General features: G+C 39.3%; 2 protein-coding genes across 16 annotated transcripts in view; one reads left to right on the top strand and one right to left on the bottom strand.

Annotated features, from left to right (window-relative positions):
• The window catches only part of LOC115662566 (disease resistance protein RPV1-like), a 242,019-nt gene extending 236,781 nt beyond the window's left edge, over positions 1-5,238 (top strand). For all 10 annotated transcript variants that reach the window (XM_056309517.1, XM_056309521.1, XM_056309524.1 and 7 more), the window contains 4 exons: positions 107-3,151; positions 3,244-4,218; positions 4,321-4,386; positions 4,882-5,238. In XM_056309517.1, the coding sequence (XP_056165492.1) occupies positions 107-1,744 (1,638 nt within the window). In that variant the 3' untranslated portion in view covers positions 1,745-3,151; positions 3,244-4,218; positions 4,321-4,386; positions 4,882-5,238. The remainder of the gene's footprint in view (positions 1-106; positions 3,152-3,243; positions 4,219-4,320; positions 4,387-4,881) is intronic.
• A 3,803-nt stretch (positions 5,239-9,041) lies between these two features.
• LOC115662569 (uncharacterized) lies at positions 9,042-17,051 on the bottom strand. Of its 6 annotated transcripts, none has more exons than XM_056309476.1 (11): positions 16,920-17,051; positions 15,450-15,601; positions 14,296-14,974; positions 14,071-14,155; positions 13,372-13,459; positions 12,266-12,453; positions 11,165-11,297; positions 10,708-10,844; positions 10,457-10,531; positions 9,409-9,525; positions 9,042-9,300 (listed from the first exon to the last, which is right to left on the bottom strand). In XM_056309476.1, the coding sequence occupies exons 2-11, from the start codon at positions 15,589-15,591 to the stop codon at positions 9,214-9,216; spliced, it is 1,731 nt and encodes a 576-aa protein (XP_056165451.1). In that variant the 5' UTR covers positions 15,592-15,601; positions 16,920-17,051; the 3' UTR covers positions 9,042-9,213. The 6 variants fall into 6 exon arrangements, with proteins under 6 accessions (XP_056165451.1, XP_056165452.1, XP_056165449.1 ...); XM_056309477.1 differs by lacking the exon at positions 16,920-17,051 and adding an exon at positions 16,760-16,913; XM_056309474.1 differs by lacking the exon at positions 16,920-17,051 and adding an exon at positions 16,310-16,703.
• Positions 17,052-19,646: the final 2,595 nt, after the last annotated feature.

A 19,646-nucleotide genomic window follows, 5' to 3' on the forward strand; every position in this document is an offset into this window, starting at 1 on the left:
TGGGGAAAAAAAGGTGCTGTGATTTTTCGGTTTTGGTTTTGTTTTTGTTTAGCCGATCCCCCACTCTCGTTCTTTTGACAGCTTTATTCTCCTCTTTTTTGTGTAGACGGCAAAGCGGCTACAAGTTCTCGACCTTACGTGGTGCCATGGTTTAAGATGTACTCCTGATCTCTCGACTTTCACGCAGTTGAAGATCCTCACCTTGAGACATTGTTTCAGACTGGAGCATCTCCACCCTTCTATTGGCAAACTCAAGAGCCTCGTTTCCTTGGACTTGAGGGGATGTTATAGTCTCGAGGAGCTACCAGAGGAAGTGGGCGAATTAAAAGATTTAGAAGAACTTATGTTAGATTTTGGTGGTATTACAGAGATCCCTACATCTGTTGGTTCTCTGAGGAAGCTAAAGACACTGAGAGCCTTCAGTTGTCGGTCACTGAGAGAAATCCCTAGCTCAATTGGGGATTTACAAAATTTGCAACAGCTGGACTTGAGACGTTCTAGGCTTGAAAAGCTTCCCAATGCTATTGGAGGGTTGAAAAATCTGCGGACTCTAGATCTCCGCACGGGCAAACTCATGAGCCTATTTTCCTTGGACTTGAGTGGCTGCAACAGTCTCAAGGAGCTACCAGAGGAAGTGGGCAAATTAAAAGATTTAGAAGAACTTGTATTAGATGAATCTGGTATTACAGAGATCCCTACGTCTATTGGTTCTCTGACGAAGCTGAAGAATCTGAGTGCCGTCAATTGTAAGTCACTGAGAGAAATCCCTAGCTCAATTGGGGATTTAAAGAATTTGCAACACCTGAACTTGAGTCACTGCGAAAGGCTCAAGGAGCTACCAGAGGAAGTGGGCGAATTAAAAGATTTAGAAGAACTTCTATTAGATTTTGGTGGTATTGCAGAGATTCCTACATCTATTGGTTCTCTGAGGAAGCTGAAGAAACTGAGTGCCTTCGGTTGTAAGTCACTGAGAGAAATCCCTAGCTCAATTGGGGATTTACAGAATTTGCAACACCTGGAATTGAGTGGGTCTGAGATTGAAAAGCTTCCCAGTGCTATTGGGGATCTTTCTTCTCTCAAGCACCTTTACCTATGGGCCTGCGACAAGCTCCGGTCGCTGCCACAGCTTTCTAGCCTAATCCACCTAGAAGAACTCCATCTTTCGACATGCCATCTACTTGAAGACATCCCCGAGCTTCCCTCAAGACTCTTGAAACTCTCTGTTCGGAAGTGTGGTAAGCTGATATTGCTTAAGCTCGACGGATTGAAGAACTTGGAAGAGCTTTCAATAAAAGAGTGCAGTTCCATTGAAAGATTGGACCTTTCACAATTAATCCGTCTGAAACAATTACGCGCTGAGCATTGCGATAGCCTAGTTGAAATTCAGAGCCATGATAATTTGGAGTTCTTGGAGGACATATTTATATATGACTGCAATTCCATTAAAAGGCTTCTCTGTGCAGAATCACGGTGTTTGAAGGAATTACGGGCCATCACGTGCAACAATCTAGTCGAAATTCGAGGTCTTGACGGTGCGAAGTTCTTAGAAGCGTTGGATTTTGGGGGATGCGAATCAATGGAGACTTTGCCAAATTTGATGGGATGTGAGAAGTTACGATCTCTAAATGTTCGAGATTGCAAGAAACTTACTCAGCTTCGGGGACTTGAAAAGTTGGATTTAATTGATTTGAATATTTCTGGTTGCGACTCATTGGAAGTAATACCGGAATTATCTGGAATTTAGAAATTATGAATTAAAGCTGTTTTGCGACTCATGGAGTAATGTTCCTCAACAGAGGTAAATTAGCAGTGAACAATCATTTTTCTTCTGAGATTCATGACCTACTTTTCATCACTATCTTCTTTTGACAAGAAGGTTTTCCATCACAGGGTTCTGATTCTGAACTATCCTAAATTGCTAGTCTTACATAATTGAAGGAGTGGGGGAGTTGGTCATAGAAGCTGACATGATGCTTCAGCCAAGATCAAAATGTAGACCCAAATGACAATAAAAGGCGTTGGTCATCTAGTATGATTCTTCATCCTTGAATGGCCAGTGTGAACGAATAGAGTAATACTTTTCTCGAAGCTCTATTTTTTAAGAATGATTTGCTCCACACCGGGTTTCTATTTGATTGATTTTGGAAACTCCATATTTGCCTACATATATTGCTGTTGGTTACGTTATAGCAATGCATTTAATTTATCCTTCCATTGGTAGCTTTTGTAGACTGCAAATAGATTAGTGGCTTGTGAGGCAAGGATGAAAATATCAAACATAGGTAAACAAGAATTCCTTAGTGATTTATAGTTTCCCTCTCTGTAAACCCGGGATTTGAAATTTTCTTCTAGAGGCCGATGATCTACTGCTACTCAATAATGTAAACTACACCCAGATTTTCCCTGTCCAAAATTCATATTTTCTTTAAAAAAATCCTTGGCCATTTTGAGTGCCTTTGCGAGTTGTCTTGTGTCAAATTTGACTAATGGCATATGTCCTGTTGGGGACAAACGCCTTTCGGTTTTTTGTGATAAACGAAAACCCTGTCAAGTTTCTTAATGTTCCCTTTATGTTCCTCTTGAACCTTCTAAGAAAGGGCATCAATTCCCAGTAAGTATGATGAACTAAGCTAAAATAAAATATAAGGTTCAAGTGTTTCTAGTTGGTGATAAAAAAAATGTTAAAGCAGTTTTGGTTAGTCTGTCATATATGAATGTACACCCCCTTAACATTACCAGTAGTCAAACTGTTGTTTTGAAATATTATTAAGCAAGGTAAACTAGTGCTGCTTCTGTGACAGGTTTGGTTGGTCTATGTAATGATCAGGGCTTACTTTGGGACTTCAATTCAATCAGCTGTATTGATGACCTTTTCCATAATTTGACAATTTTTTGCCCATCTGTGAAACAAGATAGGGCAAGGAGCTCAAAAATTTGCTAATTAGTTTACATCCCATTTGATCCTATTGTTGTCATGAAATTGTTTATCACATGACTGATTTGGGTGTGGCTCACTTGGCTGAGAAACTTCAAATTCCAGACTTGAGACCGATCAAAATGAAGAAAAGGGATTTTGCAGAGGAAGCATCAGCAACAGCTGAGGACTATCTTGCATGCCAACAGTGAGACAAGTCGCGTTTTTTTAACAGAGGTAAATAAGCAGTAAACTATCATTTTTCTTCTAATATTAATGTCCTACTTTTCATCACCATCTTCTTTTGACAAGATGGTTTTCCATGACAGGGTTTTGCACTTTCCTGAATTGCTAGTCTTACATAATTGAAGAAGCAGGGTAGTTGGTTGTAGAAGCTGACATGATGCTTCAGCCAAGATCAAAATGTAGACCCAAATGTCAATAGAAGGCATTAGTCATCTAGTGAGATTCTTCATCCTTGAACAGCCAGCGTGAGCAAATAGAGTAATACTTTTCTCGAAGCTCTATTTTTCAAGAAAGATTTGCTCCACACTGGGTATCTATTTGATTGATTTTGGGGACAAACACCTTCAATTTTCTGTGATGATCCAAAATCCTGTCAAGTTTCTTATTGTTCCCTTGATGTTCCCCTTAAACCTTCTAAGTTGGACATTAATTCCCAGTAACTATGAGGAGCCAAGGTAAAGTAAAATTCAACGTTCAAGTGTTTCAGGTTGGTGATAAAAAAAATGTAAAATTAATTTTGGCAAGTCTATCATATATGATTGTAGATCACCTTAACATTATTTGTAGTCACACTGTTGTTTTGAAAGATTATCAAGCAAGGTCAACTATTGCTACTTTTATGGCAGGTTTGGTTGGTCTTATGTGACGATCAAGGCTCACTTTGGGACTTCAATTTAGTCAGCTCTATTGATGACCTTTTGCCTAATTGAACAATTTTTTGCCCATCCGTGAAACAAGCTGGGGCGAGGAGCTCAAGAATTTGCTAATCAGTTTACATCTCGTTTGATCCTATGGTTGTCATGGAATTGTTTTGTCACATGACTGATTTGGGTGTGGCTAACTTGGATGAGGAACTTCAACTTTCATACCTTAGACCAATCAAAATGAAGAAAAGGGATTTTGCGGAGGAAGCATGAGCGACAGCCGAGGACCATCTTGCGTGTTAACCTTGAAGAGGCTCGTGAGCTAACTGGAGTGTCCTCAGGAAGTTTTGATGCTTGTGAAGATCCAAAACACTTGATCTGGTCTTAACAGCACATACCTGAACGATAGTAAATGTAGTTTTTAAAATTGAATATGCTTTCTGTATGCTCATTACGTTCTACCTCTGTTAATCAATTACGTAGCCGCTGATATTTTTGTATGTTACGCTGATGCAGAGTTGTTTGATGTGGTTACATTCTAACGATATCACTCCTCAACTCGATGAGGCTCTGCAGAGGGAGGTATGCACTAATAGGATCCTCCATTTCTATCATTTATTTGTGTGATAATATCATTTGCATGTTGTCATATAGGTTTCTGATTTGAAAAGCTCAGTCTCGTGTATGCGGCATTGAATTCGTAAAGTTGAAATTGACCTCACAAATTATCCCGTATTGCTGATTTTGCTGATTGGATATTGCCAATAACCAAGTAACAAATACATCTTTCTATTCTGTAGTTTAGGCACTTCACCTTTTCAACATAATATTATTAACATCAATTCTGTTCCTAAACACAAACAAGGAAAGTGTTGCTAATTGCTTACTTCTCCCAAGTCAGTTGTTTTCTTTTTCATCCGCTAGCTAATGAAGGCTCTGTTCAATGTGGTCCTACTACGATTGGCGTAAATGATGTTTAGGCATTTGTACCTTATCTTTCAGGGGGTAAATTTTGATGCTATGACGTCGGTTTTTTTCATTTACTGATAATTAGTCAGTGCTATTCTTCTTGTGTAGTTCAAGCTGCATTTCATGAAACTCAGAGATAGTCCCCAAACACCACAGGATGGAGATACAGGCAGGAATGAGCTATGTCATTATGGAAAGGCATTCCGAAGTTCCTTGCTACTGGCTTTTATCATGTGCTCCGTGTTGTTAATACTCTTCAAATGATTCTTGATATAAAGCGACCTCTTCTCACGTGGTGTTTTAGTCCTTTGCAAGCTTTGGCATTGTGCCGATCTTCAGCAATAGCCAAATCACAACTCGCTTGCGGGAAGACCGCATGTGCAGGTGGTTCTATATGTGTAAGTTAAGCATAAGTCATATTTCCTCAACAGAGGTAAATAAGCAGTGAACGAACGTTTTTCGTATGAGATTCATGACTTACTTTTCATCACTATCTTCTTTCAACAAGAAGGTTTTGCATGATAGGGTCGTGTACTTTCCTAAATTGCTAGTCTTAGGTAATTGAAGGAGTTGGGAAGTTGGTCATAGAAGCTAACATGATACTTCAGCCAAGATCAAAATGTAGACCCGAATGCCAATAGAAGGCATTGGTCATCTAGTAAGATTCTTCATTGTTGAACGGCTAGCATGAGCGGATAGAGTAATACTTTTTTCGAAGCTCTATTTTTTAAGAATGATTTGCCCCACACCAAGTATCTATTTGATTGATTTAGGAAACTCCATATTTGCCTACATATATTGCTGTTGGATACGTAATAGCAATGTTTTTCATTTATCCTTCTATTGGCAGCTTTTGTAGAATGCAAACAGATTAGCGGCTTGTAAGGCAAGGATGAAATATGTAACATAGGTAAACAAGAATACCCTAGTTATTTACAGTTTACCCCTTGGTAAACCCAGGATTTGAAATTTTCACCTAGAGGCCGATGATCTTCTGCGACTCGATATTGTAAACTACGCCCAGAATTTCCCTGTCCAAAGTTCATATTTTCTTTGAAAAAATGCTTGGCCGTTTTGAGTTCCTTTGTGAGTTGTCTTGTGTAAATTTGACTAATGACAGATGTCCTGTTTGGGACAAACGCCTTTCGATTTTTCATGATGAATGAAAACCCTGTCCAGTTTCTTAATGTTCCCTTGATGTTCCTCTTGAATTTTCTAAGAAGAGCATCAATTCCCAGTAAGTATGACGAATTGAGCTAAAATAAAATGTAAGGTTACAAGCGTTTCTAGTTGGTGATAAAAAAAAAATGTTAAAGTAGTATTGGCTAGTCTGTCATATATGAATGTACACCCCTTAACATTACTTGCAGTCATATTGTTGTTTTGAAATATTATCGAGCAAGTTAAACCGGTGCTTCGTCTGTGACAAGTTTTGAAAGGTGAAAAGAGCCCTTCCCAAAATTTATACTCATTTGGTTCGAAAAAAAAACTTTGAAGGTATATCTAATTGGTTAATAATCAAACTCTAACACACCAAATTGTGGTCACCGATCATGCATTCAAGTTTCAATCGAATCAATTTCTTGGATACCACTCTCAGATATTCTTGTACCATGTACTAGATTACAATGGTGGATTTTTATTAGTTAAAAGCTACTCGCAAGGTATTCATAGTCTGATTCGCTTGTTGTCCACTCGAACTTGGACTCAATTTTTACATAGCACAAAACAAGGCCAAGTGGCTTGTTAAACCAATTTCAAATCTATAAGTACTAAATCATATATAATGCGGGTTGTGTTAAAATACTTGTTAAACGTACTTAACATGAAATAATTTAATTTTCAGAATATTGATTAAGCGTAACACAAGAAAAGTCGCAAGTAAAGTCTATATATTGACTGTGCAGATTATATATTTAGTTGCTTAATCAAAGGGCAATGGCCTTGTGTTTCACTACTCATAGAACATATCACAACCTTATCAACAGAATTGATTTTAAGCTGGAAAATTGTGAATCCACCGGATAATTGGATGAACGAGTCGAACCAATTGAACCAATTCGGTTCTGTTCATGGGTTTTTCCCCTTTTTTCTTCTACTTCGATTTCATGCTAGCAATTTGCTTCGAGCTTGTTTTTGAAAGTTCTATTACATTTTACGTCAAGATCCTTTAACAGCCATACAAACAACAACTACGTAAGTTTCGAAAGGACAGAAGAGGTTTCACTTCATTTTTCTGGATTTCCTCAATTTTGTAACTCTGAGCTCGACTGGACGGTATTAGAAATATGAAAACTGTCCTCGAATCACGTTGGAACTACGCAAAGCCTTTCGGTTTACATGACACCGGCACACGGCAGTTTAGACTATATAGCTTCGGGCAGTATACGTTGCCATATGATGAATCGTACGAGGAGGAATCCATATAGACGAATTGAGGAAATTAGGGGTTTAAAGAACCCCAGAAATAAGGCGTAAACAACATTTGGCCAAAACAAAGTTCTAAACAACAAATCAACCCCGAAATAGATCAAAACGTCAATCCTACAAACACAAGTATTCATCTGAGTTTGCAAACAGCATCAATTTTTTTTAGGAAAAGAGCTTACTGAGAAGAGGAGAGATGAACAGATCAGACAACTTTGCATGGGCATGCATACATAATCCTGTTACAAATAAATAAGAAGGTAAGAAGATTTAAAAAGAAAATCATCATTTATAAATATATACGACTATCACACACGAGTCGTTTCATTTTCCTATTTTTTGAATGCTAGAGATCGATGAATGAAACGACGAGTCCGGCGAACGTAATACTGGAAAGATCGAACATTGTAGCACTCTTTTGAATATTTGATTACCATTAGATACATATAAAGATGAACACCCAATAAACACAGCAAACCTCTCTATTGCCTCTTGACAGATCTCACCCTTTTTCTCTCTTGATGGCAATGAACACAATATTCCGTAATTTCTACTAATTAGAATCAGCGTGTGATGCTGGCGCATTTGCGCTTCAACCATTGGAACCCTTGTTTGAAAGAAGCCTTGAACTTGCCTTCGACGGAATAGAGCTTGTATCTGGCCACCCTCCTCTTCCTCTTCTTCTCCGGATCATTCCACCACGACGCTTTTATCGCCGACTTCTTCACTTTGTATACTTTGTGCGGCGGCGAAGCGGGTTCGAGCATGCGAGGCCGGGATTTGGCTATGTACATTGGGTTTTGGTTAAGAGTTTGGATCGTCATGATCTCTACAGTCCGACCAACTCCATGGGATCGGTAGCTCGGCGACCACGGGTCCATCTGTGTCCTCTCTCTCTCTCTCTCTCTCTCTCTCCCGGCCCTCCCTCGTGGCCTCTCCCCTCTCTCAGACGAGAAGCATTCTTTTTTCGGAGAGAGAGAGAGAGAGAGAGAGAGAGAGAGAGAGAGAGAGAGAGAGAAAAGGGGTCTCTCTAATGTTCTGAGATGGAGATGACAGCAAACAGAGAGGTGGTTTTTTCTGTTGGGGATGGAGACTTTCATGTAAGAGAGAGAGGCGACCAGGATTTGGACCTTCTATTTTTAACATTGGGATATAAATGCATGCAATTTTGTTCTTTCTTTTGAAATTATGATGATGCTTTTCTTTTGTTAAGTGAAGTTAGAGGTTACATGCCATGCGTCGAAGGCTTCTGTATCTTTGATATTAACCCGTAATGCTGCCGAAATCGGCTTCAGAGGCGAGACGAATTCGTCCCAAACCTACATTCGCAGGGTTCATCAGGTGGTTGAAATTTCAATTATTCAAAAATCAAAGAAAGATCCGCAACGATACTCATCTTAAATCAATGATAATGATACAAGACCTAGACCAAATCCAAAAGGAAATTAACGTGATCATGCACATACCTAAATTGCAGTTACTTTTGGTTTCGCTTGTCCCTCTTTTTGGTTCTTCCCATAGCCAGATATAGCACGCTTTGTTTCCCCAGAAATCGCTTAGCTAGAGATCTGCAATGCAAACGATAGGCACGGCAAAGGCAACTTACAGCGCAAGGTGCAATGTCTGCATAGATGGCTGCTCGTTTTGGTGAATGACTCACCAATACTATTTAGCTCAAGTCGAGTATATACACTCTTATCCAAGGAAATTCAAGAGTAACTTCGTGTTGGGGAACCGTGGGAAACCAGAACTCAAAAGCATAGAGTGTGGCTGTGGTCGAAACCCGACCAAGGAGCTTTCTGAAGCACCAAAATTTTCTTAAGAAAAAGCGACCCAGCACAAGAAGACGGAACTGAAGCTCTCATTGGCAATGAATTTTTCCCATATGCACATCAGAATTGTTAATTGGATCACTAAGTAATGATGTCTAGTCTTTATATGCAAAAGCTATTTACATAAGAAAAACCGCCGCCGACAGCGATAGCTCCGGGAGTTCATGAATTGATTGTCAAGCTAGTCAATCTCCACTCTGCATTTTGTTCTATTCCGAACATTCTTTTTGGTCGTCTTGGCATTATCCATGTGCAAAATCTGCAAAAACTGTTAATGGTCAAACAAATTGCACAAAAGTTAAAAAGAATATCATACTTTTCACTTCAGCTTTTCTTATAGGAGAGTTAAGGAAACTAATGGGTGCTATTCACTTACTATAGAAGACTTCCATTCGATCTTGTCATTACCATCCGCAGTAGCTTGCTGAGATTGGTCCCGTATATGATGAAATATGTGCACAAGAACAGCAGCATCAAGAGCGGCATATTCCAGCTGCAAACATTGCAATTGGTCAGGTTAAATCAAAGGACTTCTGCCCTAATCATATTTCAGGAAACATCAATGGTTACTTTTCTCTGCACTGTGTTTGCTCCTTAATATACGTTTATGGTTCTTTCCCTATCTTGGGGTTGAAAGTGGGGATGGTGTTTGTAAAAAAATAAGGAATATTCTACTTTTCTTGCATGTACTTTCACACTTTTTCCAATCAAGTCCTCGTACTTTTATTTGTCGAATTAAGTCCTACTTTCACAAATTTTGGAATCAAATCCCTCTGACATCAAATCCGATTAAGTCCAGCTGACGTGACTGTTGAACGACGTCGTGCTATAACGGGGATAAAAGTTTTCTGTCGATGTGATGTCCACATTGACTAACTTTTATCCACATCATACTTAGACATTGTGTACGGTGTCTCATTCTCTTCACACGTCAATTTGGGAATCAGCATATTAACATCATACTTTGGCGTATCCGCTGCTCACGTTTGCTAAAATTTGGTGTCAGAGGGGCTTGATTAAAAAATTAAAAGTAGGACTCGATAAGATAAATTAAAAATACAAGAACTTGTTTACATAAAGCATGAAAGTACAGAGACGAAAAAATAAATTTTTCCTAAAAAGTATCAGCAGTTATGTTCTTTTAAATAGACACCACAAGAATATTTGTTGCACTAAAGATCTTGAGAAATTGCTTAAGCAAATGCCAAAAATAATGTCCGCTGACCCTACACTCTTGAAATTTCAGAGCATTAAGATTTACATGGAAGTGTCCGCATATTGACATCATTCTTACAGATGCATTCCGCACAATAGTATGCTCTCCCAACCATTTGAGTTCTGACATTAAATTGTGTGATTCTTCCTGTAATTTCCATTCCGAGGCAATAATATAAAAAAAAACGAAAAAGAAAATGTAAAATAACCTGATTTTGACTCAAAGGTCGTTGCTCCCAGTCGCTATTCCTTCTTGTCTTGTTCAAACCGGCACCAAGTATTTCCTAGTTACAGCCAAGAAATAAAGGTAAAGCTAATTCCTTCAGAGCTAAAGGTGATCTCAAAGGCATGCATCAGGATCCCATCATGAGTTCTGAGCAAGAAGATATCATGTTCCTCCCTTTTCACCCGTCGGAAAGCAAGACAGCAATACTAGATATGAGATGCAAGTCCATTTTACCTCAGCAAGCCCCGAGAGACCACCACTGGATTCTTTAAATACATTCTGAATGTCCAACAGCATTTCAAAATGGTTAAAACACCCCAGTGTTTCATAGGTGCTGGTGAGTTGCTTCATATCACATTGAAAATTGTAGCCTGCATAGAGCAGGAACATCAGGAAATTCTGTGGAAAGCTATTCACTTCAGCAGCAAAACAAGTACACTGCAACAACCAATGCCAGTCACCCTTAGTCATATCGGTACCAAACATGCACAAATAATTATTCCTTGTCCAAACTCTTGCTTTGTGATGCCCCGATGTATGTCTGGTACCAGAAATTCCAAATTCTTATGTCAGTACAATGATTTTCCTTTCCCTAGATTAGTAGACACAAATTCGTGATACCAAATTAAGGCCGATGTTTGGACCAAGAAGCGAAGGAGAGAATACAATTACGCTAAATAATTTCTCATACCAAGCTTTAGAATACTTGGAGACTGTAAAATACGACTCAGGCAGTTATCCAGAATATGTGGCATATCCCCTGACAATTTTATGAGATCAAAGATGAAAACCCTTCTGCTGGAAGCAATCTGCATGATGGACACCTGAAAATCAAAATAAACATCAGACTTAATTGATTTCTGACATTAATGGATGACCTTTTTAGATATTTGTGCCGACAGGTCAGAGTGGAACCAGCCAATCGCAAAGTTGACAACAAGTCATGACCACTGATACAAAGTCGCCAACCTGAGACTTGACGGTGCCTTGATCTTCTCCACCAAATTGCAGCTACAACTTGCTCAACCAAAACCTCTGAATCACCTCAGCAGAGCAAGCAGCTGCTGTAATTTGGCTTAAAAGACCAAGTCACTGCTTAGAGCCAAATTACACACCACGTGGTCCAATCATAGAAAGAGAGAGACAGAGAGACAGGCACAGGGACGGGAACAGGGACAGGGAGAAAGAGAGAGACAGAGCTAAGTCAACAGCAGTAGGGACATTGATTGGTGAGACTAGCCATGCCAATGGCAACCACATATAAGATGGTGAGAAGCGGTGACAAAACCATCTTCTTCTTGTATTGCCACCTCCTCTCTGTAGTCCTATACGATCTACATCTGCCTTTATCTGATTTGATCTAATCCGATAGTGGTCACCAAATGTCAAATCAAATATAGAAACTGTCTACCATTTTACATGGATCTTCCACATGCAACCTTCAAATGGTCCTACTTCTGGCCAAGCATATCCCTCATCAAATTTCCCAAAAGGATGCGCACTATATAACAAGTAAAGCACATCTGAAATCATCTTAAAACTTTTGTTCTCAGCATGCCATTGTTAAATATCATGCTTCATAGTTGTTTTCATGCCGTTGAAATATACAAAAGATAGTGGCGATCACCAAAAGCTTGATGATAACTCTTGATCGTTAAACCATTTAATTTCTTTTATGGCAACAATGAATTTGTTTGGAACAAGAAGGCACAAAGACTATTTTCAGCGAGTATATAAAACCTCCAAGAGATTATGCATAGAAATATGAGGTCAAACAGGACCTAGCAATTACCTTGTTAGGCTTGCTGCCCTTTACATAATTGGGTTTCCATTCACAGTCCACACCAACAACTTTAGATTCTTCAATATAGCATGTTGCTGTATGCAAACTATCCACTCGATCAACCCAAAAAACATCTTCAACACCCAGTTCTTTGAGGCACAAATAGTGCTTACGATGCAGAAGAGTTGCATCAAATTCTAAACAAGCCAACGGTTATAAATTAGAATTTTAGAAAAAAAGAATGCAACATTACTACGAAAATCCTACTACGATACTCCATAACATGAGATCACCAAGGACTAAATATCTAGGCATAGCGTACTTACACCATACTGATGATAGTGCAACGGAATACAGGTTTATCGGAGAAGTTCAATACCCAACACATACGAAGGTCCACTAAAAACTTTTCAGGGTCAACATAATATGGCAAGCAATTGATTCTAGATCATCAGGCACAAGCAGAACTATTCTTTTCCTCAATCATGGAGAACTAGAGACCTAATTGCAGATGCAACTGTCAGTTTCAAGATATCAAATAATTAAGCAAATTTTCGATACATAATGACTTCAGCACTTCCCCAGATACAACTCAAACCAAGATTTACAAGTTATAGTAATTAGAGAATGTCAGCAGAACATCCATTCGGTAAACCGAATAACAATATACTGGCAATAAGAATCCCAATCAGTTTGCCACATTTTCTGACAAAATCCAAGTAATATACTGATAAAGATATGCACATGAGAAGGCATATTCAAACAAAGATAGCCATCTACGCCGACCAACGCAATTGCCCTATACTTAACTCACTAGACAAGCATGCCAACACCTCGTCAACTGTGCCAATAGAATCTTATGCATAGAACAAGTACCTTATGCAAACAAAGCAGGAAGAATCCTGGTCTAAGGTTCCCAGTAACCTACTTGAGGCGTCTAGTTGGATTCTAGTAGCACAATAGAGGTTCCAATCACAGCAGTGACTGACAAAAAGTTAACTGTTTCAACAAAACTAGTGTAACAACATAGTTTTCTAAACTTATAGGTTGGAGAAGAGAAGTTACAGCAATATGTTATCCTAATATATTGGCGAACAAAATAGAAGTTGGCACACCTTTGGCTTTTGGAAAACCTTGAAGAGAGTATCGATCACACAATTCGTCAACTTTTTCCAAGTAACCAGCTTCCATTGCCAAATAGACCTTTAAAGTGGAAGATTAAAATCTTAATAGAATGAACAAAAAGCACACAAAGTCTCCCTTCTTTATATGTCTAGAAGAACGACAACTACAAGCTGGTAATTTGTTATTCCGAACTTAAACACCACTTTTGAGAAAAAAGCAAAGGAAAGGAGGAAAATAACAACAGTAAAAGGACAGATGTTCAACACAAAGGAGGAGGTGGCACCACAGGAATTTCTTGCTCAAGCCACAAGGTGTCATTTATGTACGCAGCTCAAATGCTCTAGTTACATCAGAAGACATACTTATGACTATAAACTTAATCACATTTCTCCTTTACCAAAAAAAAACTTAATCACATTTTATCTATAAAAGAACCAAGAACCATTATACATTGCACCGAAGTCCAATAGCAGGAGATAAAACGTGTGATTACTGAAAAAGTTCTGCCAAAACCCCTGCCTGAGAATAGCAGGACTGATAAAACTATTTGAGGAACCCCTGTAGAAGGCCAAATGGTCAACCTCAAAAGATTGATACAAATCTACAAAGGTTGCAACTTAAAAGCATGCAAATTCAAGTTCATCTAAAGAAAGATGCAACGGTTGGAACAAAGCATTTTAGACTAATACCAGGTATTCGATGAGCTGTTTGTCGCCCTTTGCCTTTGACTCAGCAACATCCCAGCATCCTTTTTCTGCTAGCTGCTTCATTGAACTACAAAAGAATAAATTAATCTTGCTGTTCTCGATACAATGGTGCATTAAGAAATTTGGACTTCCGTGCACTATCAGCAACATAATAAATAAATCTTTAGCAAAAGTTACTTCCAAACAATTTTAACAGCAAAGAAGTACCTTTCTTTACATTGATGATATACATCAGCAAATTCTTGCCGGAGATTGTTTTTCTTTATTGTCACATAAGCATACTTCAGCATTTTTCTGTCAACATATTCCTGGACAAGTACACATAACATTGGCTTGCCCATAAATGTGGCCCACTTCTCTGCAGCCCTGAATTCTTTCTTTTCCATCATAGCAAGAAGGAAGGATTTCCCAGATTGGCGAATAGAAAAGTGCTCCAACATAGTGACTGCTGTCATATAGGACTGGGACTCTATCAACTTGAAAATATATTGCTCAAGAAATGTTAGTGCAGTCACCGGTCCAATGTTAATGTTTGTAGCTTTAAGTTGGCATATGACATTCTCGAGGTTTGTCAGTCTCACATCAAACACTTCTACTACCTTCACAAGTATCCTCTCATCATGATTTACATATCCCTGAACCATATCAACAAATAAATGCGCAGCTAAGTCCTTTGCTTGCAAGGAGTCCGCAAGGTTAGCTTTCAGAAAACGACGGAGAGAAGATATTATCAAGTGACTGAATCCCTCACAGTGAATGTCAAATATGGGTAGTGCATAGAGACAGTGTATGACAAAAGTAGCGGGTCCAGGTCGGGGCCCATTATTTAATACTTGATGAACTTGATGTTGAAGTACCCCGAACTTTCTAGTTGCCTTCAAGGTACCTAAACATTGAAACAAAAGGTAATATGCCTAAGAAAGGAAGTCCAGATAGCCATAAACCAAGTGGATTCCAAGCATCTATGAAAAGACTTGAAGGATAGCAACATCCAGTAAATGACCAATTATTCCTCATCAAAAAGTGTAATGTTCTGTGCAGCGTGACAGCAGTCGTAAATACTGAGACGCACTATGTACTGCATGTGTGTCCTCTAATTGTTGAGATCTGAGGACTAATGTCTTACATGGCTCAAAGCTTCAGTTTGTTCTTAAAACAAAAGTAGCATCTAAAGAAGAGCCTCATCTTTGGAAGAGAAGTTAAAGAAAAAGTTGACGTATAACCAGAAGATGCAGGCAAGTCGATCATCCAATGCATATAGCAGTCATTTCCTCACATATACTGCATATGATGTGAACCATTAAGGGAAACTGGAAAGTAAACGTGGCAAGAGACTTTTGAAGGGGAAAGCATTGTTATACCAGAAGCATAACATTCTTTGATGAGGTACAAGAATACAATTGGCGAAATGTGGGATAAATCAGACAGAGAGTGAAGACATAGGGTCCACGATTCACGAGTTTCCTCTTCCGGCCGTTTGACAATTTTATCGTCCCATCCCATGGAAGTAGAACTGTCCCACAAAGGATAAAAACATTAGTTTAGAGATGACAAACATCATAAAGAATCCTGTTTATCATCCATACAGAATCACAAAGCAGCCAGAACCAAAAATGACACTCTCCAAGTACTCTCAGAAACATTCAAAAAAAAAAGTTGCTCTCAATTCTTCAAAAAACGAAACTTCAACTAAAGGCTCATTTCGAAGCACCAAGACCAAAGAGCCAGAATTCAACCAAGTTAAAGAGAGAGAAAAGCGAAGAACCCAGTTTAGCAATTGGATTGGATGTTCTCTGTGATTGAACCAAGGTGGGGAAGTGCAAGCAGGCTTTGAGGAACTTAGGCAGAACTAGGAGAAAAAGCCATAAAACATGTCCAAGCTTAGGGCATGTCAGAAATTACTTCTACATTTTTATTTTTGCTTAATATAAATCTTGCAGCTCACCCACTTTGACTTTTTATAAATCCGAAACTCATGAAACTTTCACAAAACTCAAATGTTGACACGTAGATTCACATACAACTTTTTCATAATTTTATGAAATTTGAATAGTATTTCGCATTTTGGCGGGGAAACCAAAAAAGTACTTTTTTTCTTTTAATTAGGTACAAACAAACATGCCCTTAAGAAGCCCGATTGAAGTTATCATACTCATGCCATTATTTGGTTAAAACTAGCCAACCTATAGCGAGAACCGTGGGAAAAAAAAAATCAGATTACCTCATGCGCTTGGGATCACTGCACCAGACGACACGAAGAAAAATCGATGGGAGTACATGAGCACAACAAATGTAACCCAATACCTTAAAACCGTAACGCTTCACAGTTCTCCTATACATAGTATGCAAAATGACCCTCTAAAAGTGCCCGGCCGCCAGCTAAAGAGGCACCCAGTACGCAAGCTGAACTCAAGTCATCCTAAAGTGCTCAGTAACAGTAAGTTAATTGAACTGGGAAGTACAGCAAAATCAACAAACTCAAACCAAACAGCCGCCACCATTCTCGCGCCACCCACTTTAAAAAGCCACACCCCACGAGAGCAAAAAACACTCCAATCTCATCCCACCACCTCAACATTCCCCGTAACTCCAATTCGGGCAAATCAGATCATACCCACTTTCTCCCACTATCTACCCAACGAACCCTTTCGATCATCGAGGGAAAATAAACCTGAAAAACTGCGACGACCGAGTACAAATCCAGGCGAACTCAACTCCGCAGCCTAAAAACGCAACCGACCAACGAATTGCCCGTTCGACCGGTGTAGCAGCAAGAGGGACAAACGAGCAAACGATGCAGCGACCCGACGGACGAACAAGCGAGCCGTTACCGGAGGGAATGCGGATCGCCGGAGCCGGAAAATGGAGAGCGAGGGTCGTGATCGGCGAACTCCGAGTCGCCTTTGGCTTGGGCGGAAGCGGAGACGGGGGTGAAGAAGAAACCCTAATAAACAAATTGGGGGTGGTGGGCGCGCAATTTTGATGATGATGAGGAAGAAGTCGGGCCGGGGCACCGGACCTTTCCCAAAACGGCATACTTGCTCTTTAATCCCCCCGTTTTCTGGCCTCCTTTGCATGTCTCTAATGTAATGATGAAGCCCAAGCGCACACGTGGCGAGCTTATCGGCTTCCAAATTCAGATTTCACAGGTCATCAAGGTAATTGGTGTTTAGTGGCTGAGGATGGTTGTGGACTCCACGATGGTCATAACACGAGTGTTTAGTGGCTAAGGGATGATTTAACTGGCTGAGGCAAAATTTTTTGGAAGTGGAGTTTGTGCGAATTGATCAGGTTCCAAAATTGCAGGTGCAAAATATAGCTTGAATTTCGCGTTACAGGAAAATAATGATCGGTACGCTCTCCTAGGTTTGGCGAGCTGATGACGTGGCATCTAAATGACTTCATAGATGAGAAAATCATCAAACGGCCCCAAATGGATTTGAAATTGACATGAGTGGGCTTAGGGGGTCTACACGAGAGGGCCTAACCCAACTGGACTATCTGCATATGCTATTAGTGGTTGAATAGTGCCTAAGCCGTAGGTGAGTTTGGGCCTTACCTTGATCATCGGCCACGGAAAGTCCCACAAAGCCCGAGCGCCAGACGTGTTAGAACGAGTCATAAGCCCATTTCTTAACACCGAGTTGTTATTTGGGTCGGTCGTATTCAGTAAATGGGTCATAAATAGATGTAAACATAATACATGTGTTAAATAGGTCATAAATGGGTTTACAATTTACTTAAATTCGACCAACTTCCATGGCTCTCTCCTCATTCGCCTTTTGCATTCACTCGATCTCGCTTTCACTTATTTTGCACTCTCACCTTAGTTTGGATATGCGTTTTCCTATATGGGTCGGGTATGGGCCAAGTCGAGTATGGATCACTATATTTGCATTGCATGGAAAATGGATCAAAACGGATTAAAATGGGTCTATTTGGGTCAAACAATTTTCGAATTGATCCACTCGTTTGATGGGTCTACCGAGCGCTTCCACCTAAATCGAACAAAATATCACATGATCTGTGCACTGGACAGAGGAAACTCATCTCAACCGCTGATCATGTGAGCCGCACGAAAAAACCCATTTAATTAATAATCGAGATGATATTATCTGTAGGCCACGCAAAAAACTTCTCCTCCAGACCCGTCCGTCGATCAGGTTTCCCTATATTTTCCATCTTTTTGGCATGTATGGTCGCGCAACCGATATATTCAAAGCTTTACTTCAAGGGGTCAGGCAGGATTGGCTTAGTTGATCTCGAAACAATTTCTTATTTTAGCTTGACTTTGTTTTTAGGTCAGAATAGCTTCTCTTTTTGGGTTTGGAAGGCCCTACCGATTCAAACTTCCACGTTTGAAGGGACGACGCAAGCGTTGCAGTAGCAGTTCAGGTCAATCTGTAAATTCTGCAGATCTTTCCTCCTGTCTTCTTGGTCTCCTGAAGCTTTTCTTGCTTGCTTCTCTACTTAAAGAAAGTTCAGAGGAAGGTCGACACGAACCAAAACCCAAATCATATGCGAGTCGTGTATGGTTTTGCATGCTCTTATGTGCATTGGCTGCGATATATAAATCTGGAAATTCGACACAAATATTTATGGTTGTATTCTTTATATTGACCAAAGTTATTTGATCATTTACTGATAAAAAAAGGAGGTTATCTTGATTAGGTTTTTCGGTTGGACTAATTGGAATAGGGAATTTTATTCAAAGTGACGGCGCATGGTACTCAAAAACACATCGGATCATGCTTATATCACTATAAATAAGGCTTGCATATGTGTATTTTATCGTTTACATATGATTGCGCACAACTCTTTTATGTGCCTAAATGAGCATCTCTTTCTTTCTATGAGACCGTTATCATGACTTATCTCCTTCTCGCGTGCTTGTTGGCTGTTGCAACGTTGTGATGAGGCTTGTTTTAGTAACTCATTATACTTAATAGATTACACTAGCTAGACGTGATGAATTACACCTCGATGTAGTCTAAAATAACGTACGAATGCCGTGCAATTTTATAGGTTATGATACGTATTTACTGACATATGTGCATGTGCATCGCGTGCGTGTGAAAAAATTGATATTGGCGAGATTAGCAAGTTATTTTATAGTGAAATACTTATATAACTAATTAATGTGGAAAGAAATTATGGGTTAAACTATTTTAAAGAAATTGTGTATGTGGGCGTGTATAAATATCTCAAGATTTGAATTTTCTTTAGGAAGGTTGTTCTAGGATAAAAAAATTAAATTTTAATATCGAAACATGTAAAAGGATTAAATATAATTATTAATATGCCCATTTGCCCATGAGTGCAATATTTATCACGTAAGTATATTGAGGATCTTTGAGCATGAAGGAAAAAGGATTTGAAATCCCTAAAAGGTAAGAGGTCCTACTCCATTTTTGCGGTGGATTCACTTCCAATCTTCAAGAAGGAAAATCAATCAAGATTTGTGAACATACGCGCTTACTTTACTATCCTGTGAACTCTGCTATCTGGTGGAGGTTTTATCTGGTCAAACGAAAGGTCTCTTACAGTACTAAAGAAAC

Source organism: Syzygium oleosum, unplaced genomic scaffold, assembly GCF_021117445.2.
Source record: "Syzygium oleosum isolate NSW1041296 unplaced genomic scaffold, Sole_v2.1 Sole_v2.03, whole genome shotgun sequence".
In the NCBI taxonomy this organism is placed as follows: domain Eukaryota; kingdom Viridiplantae; phylum Streptophyta; class Magnoliopsida; order Myrtales; family Myrtaceae; genus Syzygium; species Syzygium oleosum.

Coding starts and splice junctions, on each gene's coding strand:
- LOC115662569 (XM_056309474.1), bottom strand. CDS start 16,428: ATGTATAGGAGAACTGTGAAGCGTTACGGTTTTAAGGTATTGGGTTAC. Junction 13,460..14,070: donor AACAGCTCATCGAATACCTG/GTATTAGTCTAA, acceptor TCCACTTTAAAG/GTCTATTTGGCAATGGAAGC. Junction 12,454..13,371: donor AGGTTTTCCAAAAGCCAAAG/GTGTGCCAACTT, acceptor TGGCTTGTTTAG/AATTTGATGCAACTCTTCTG.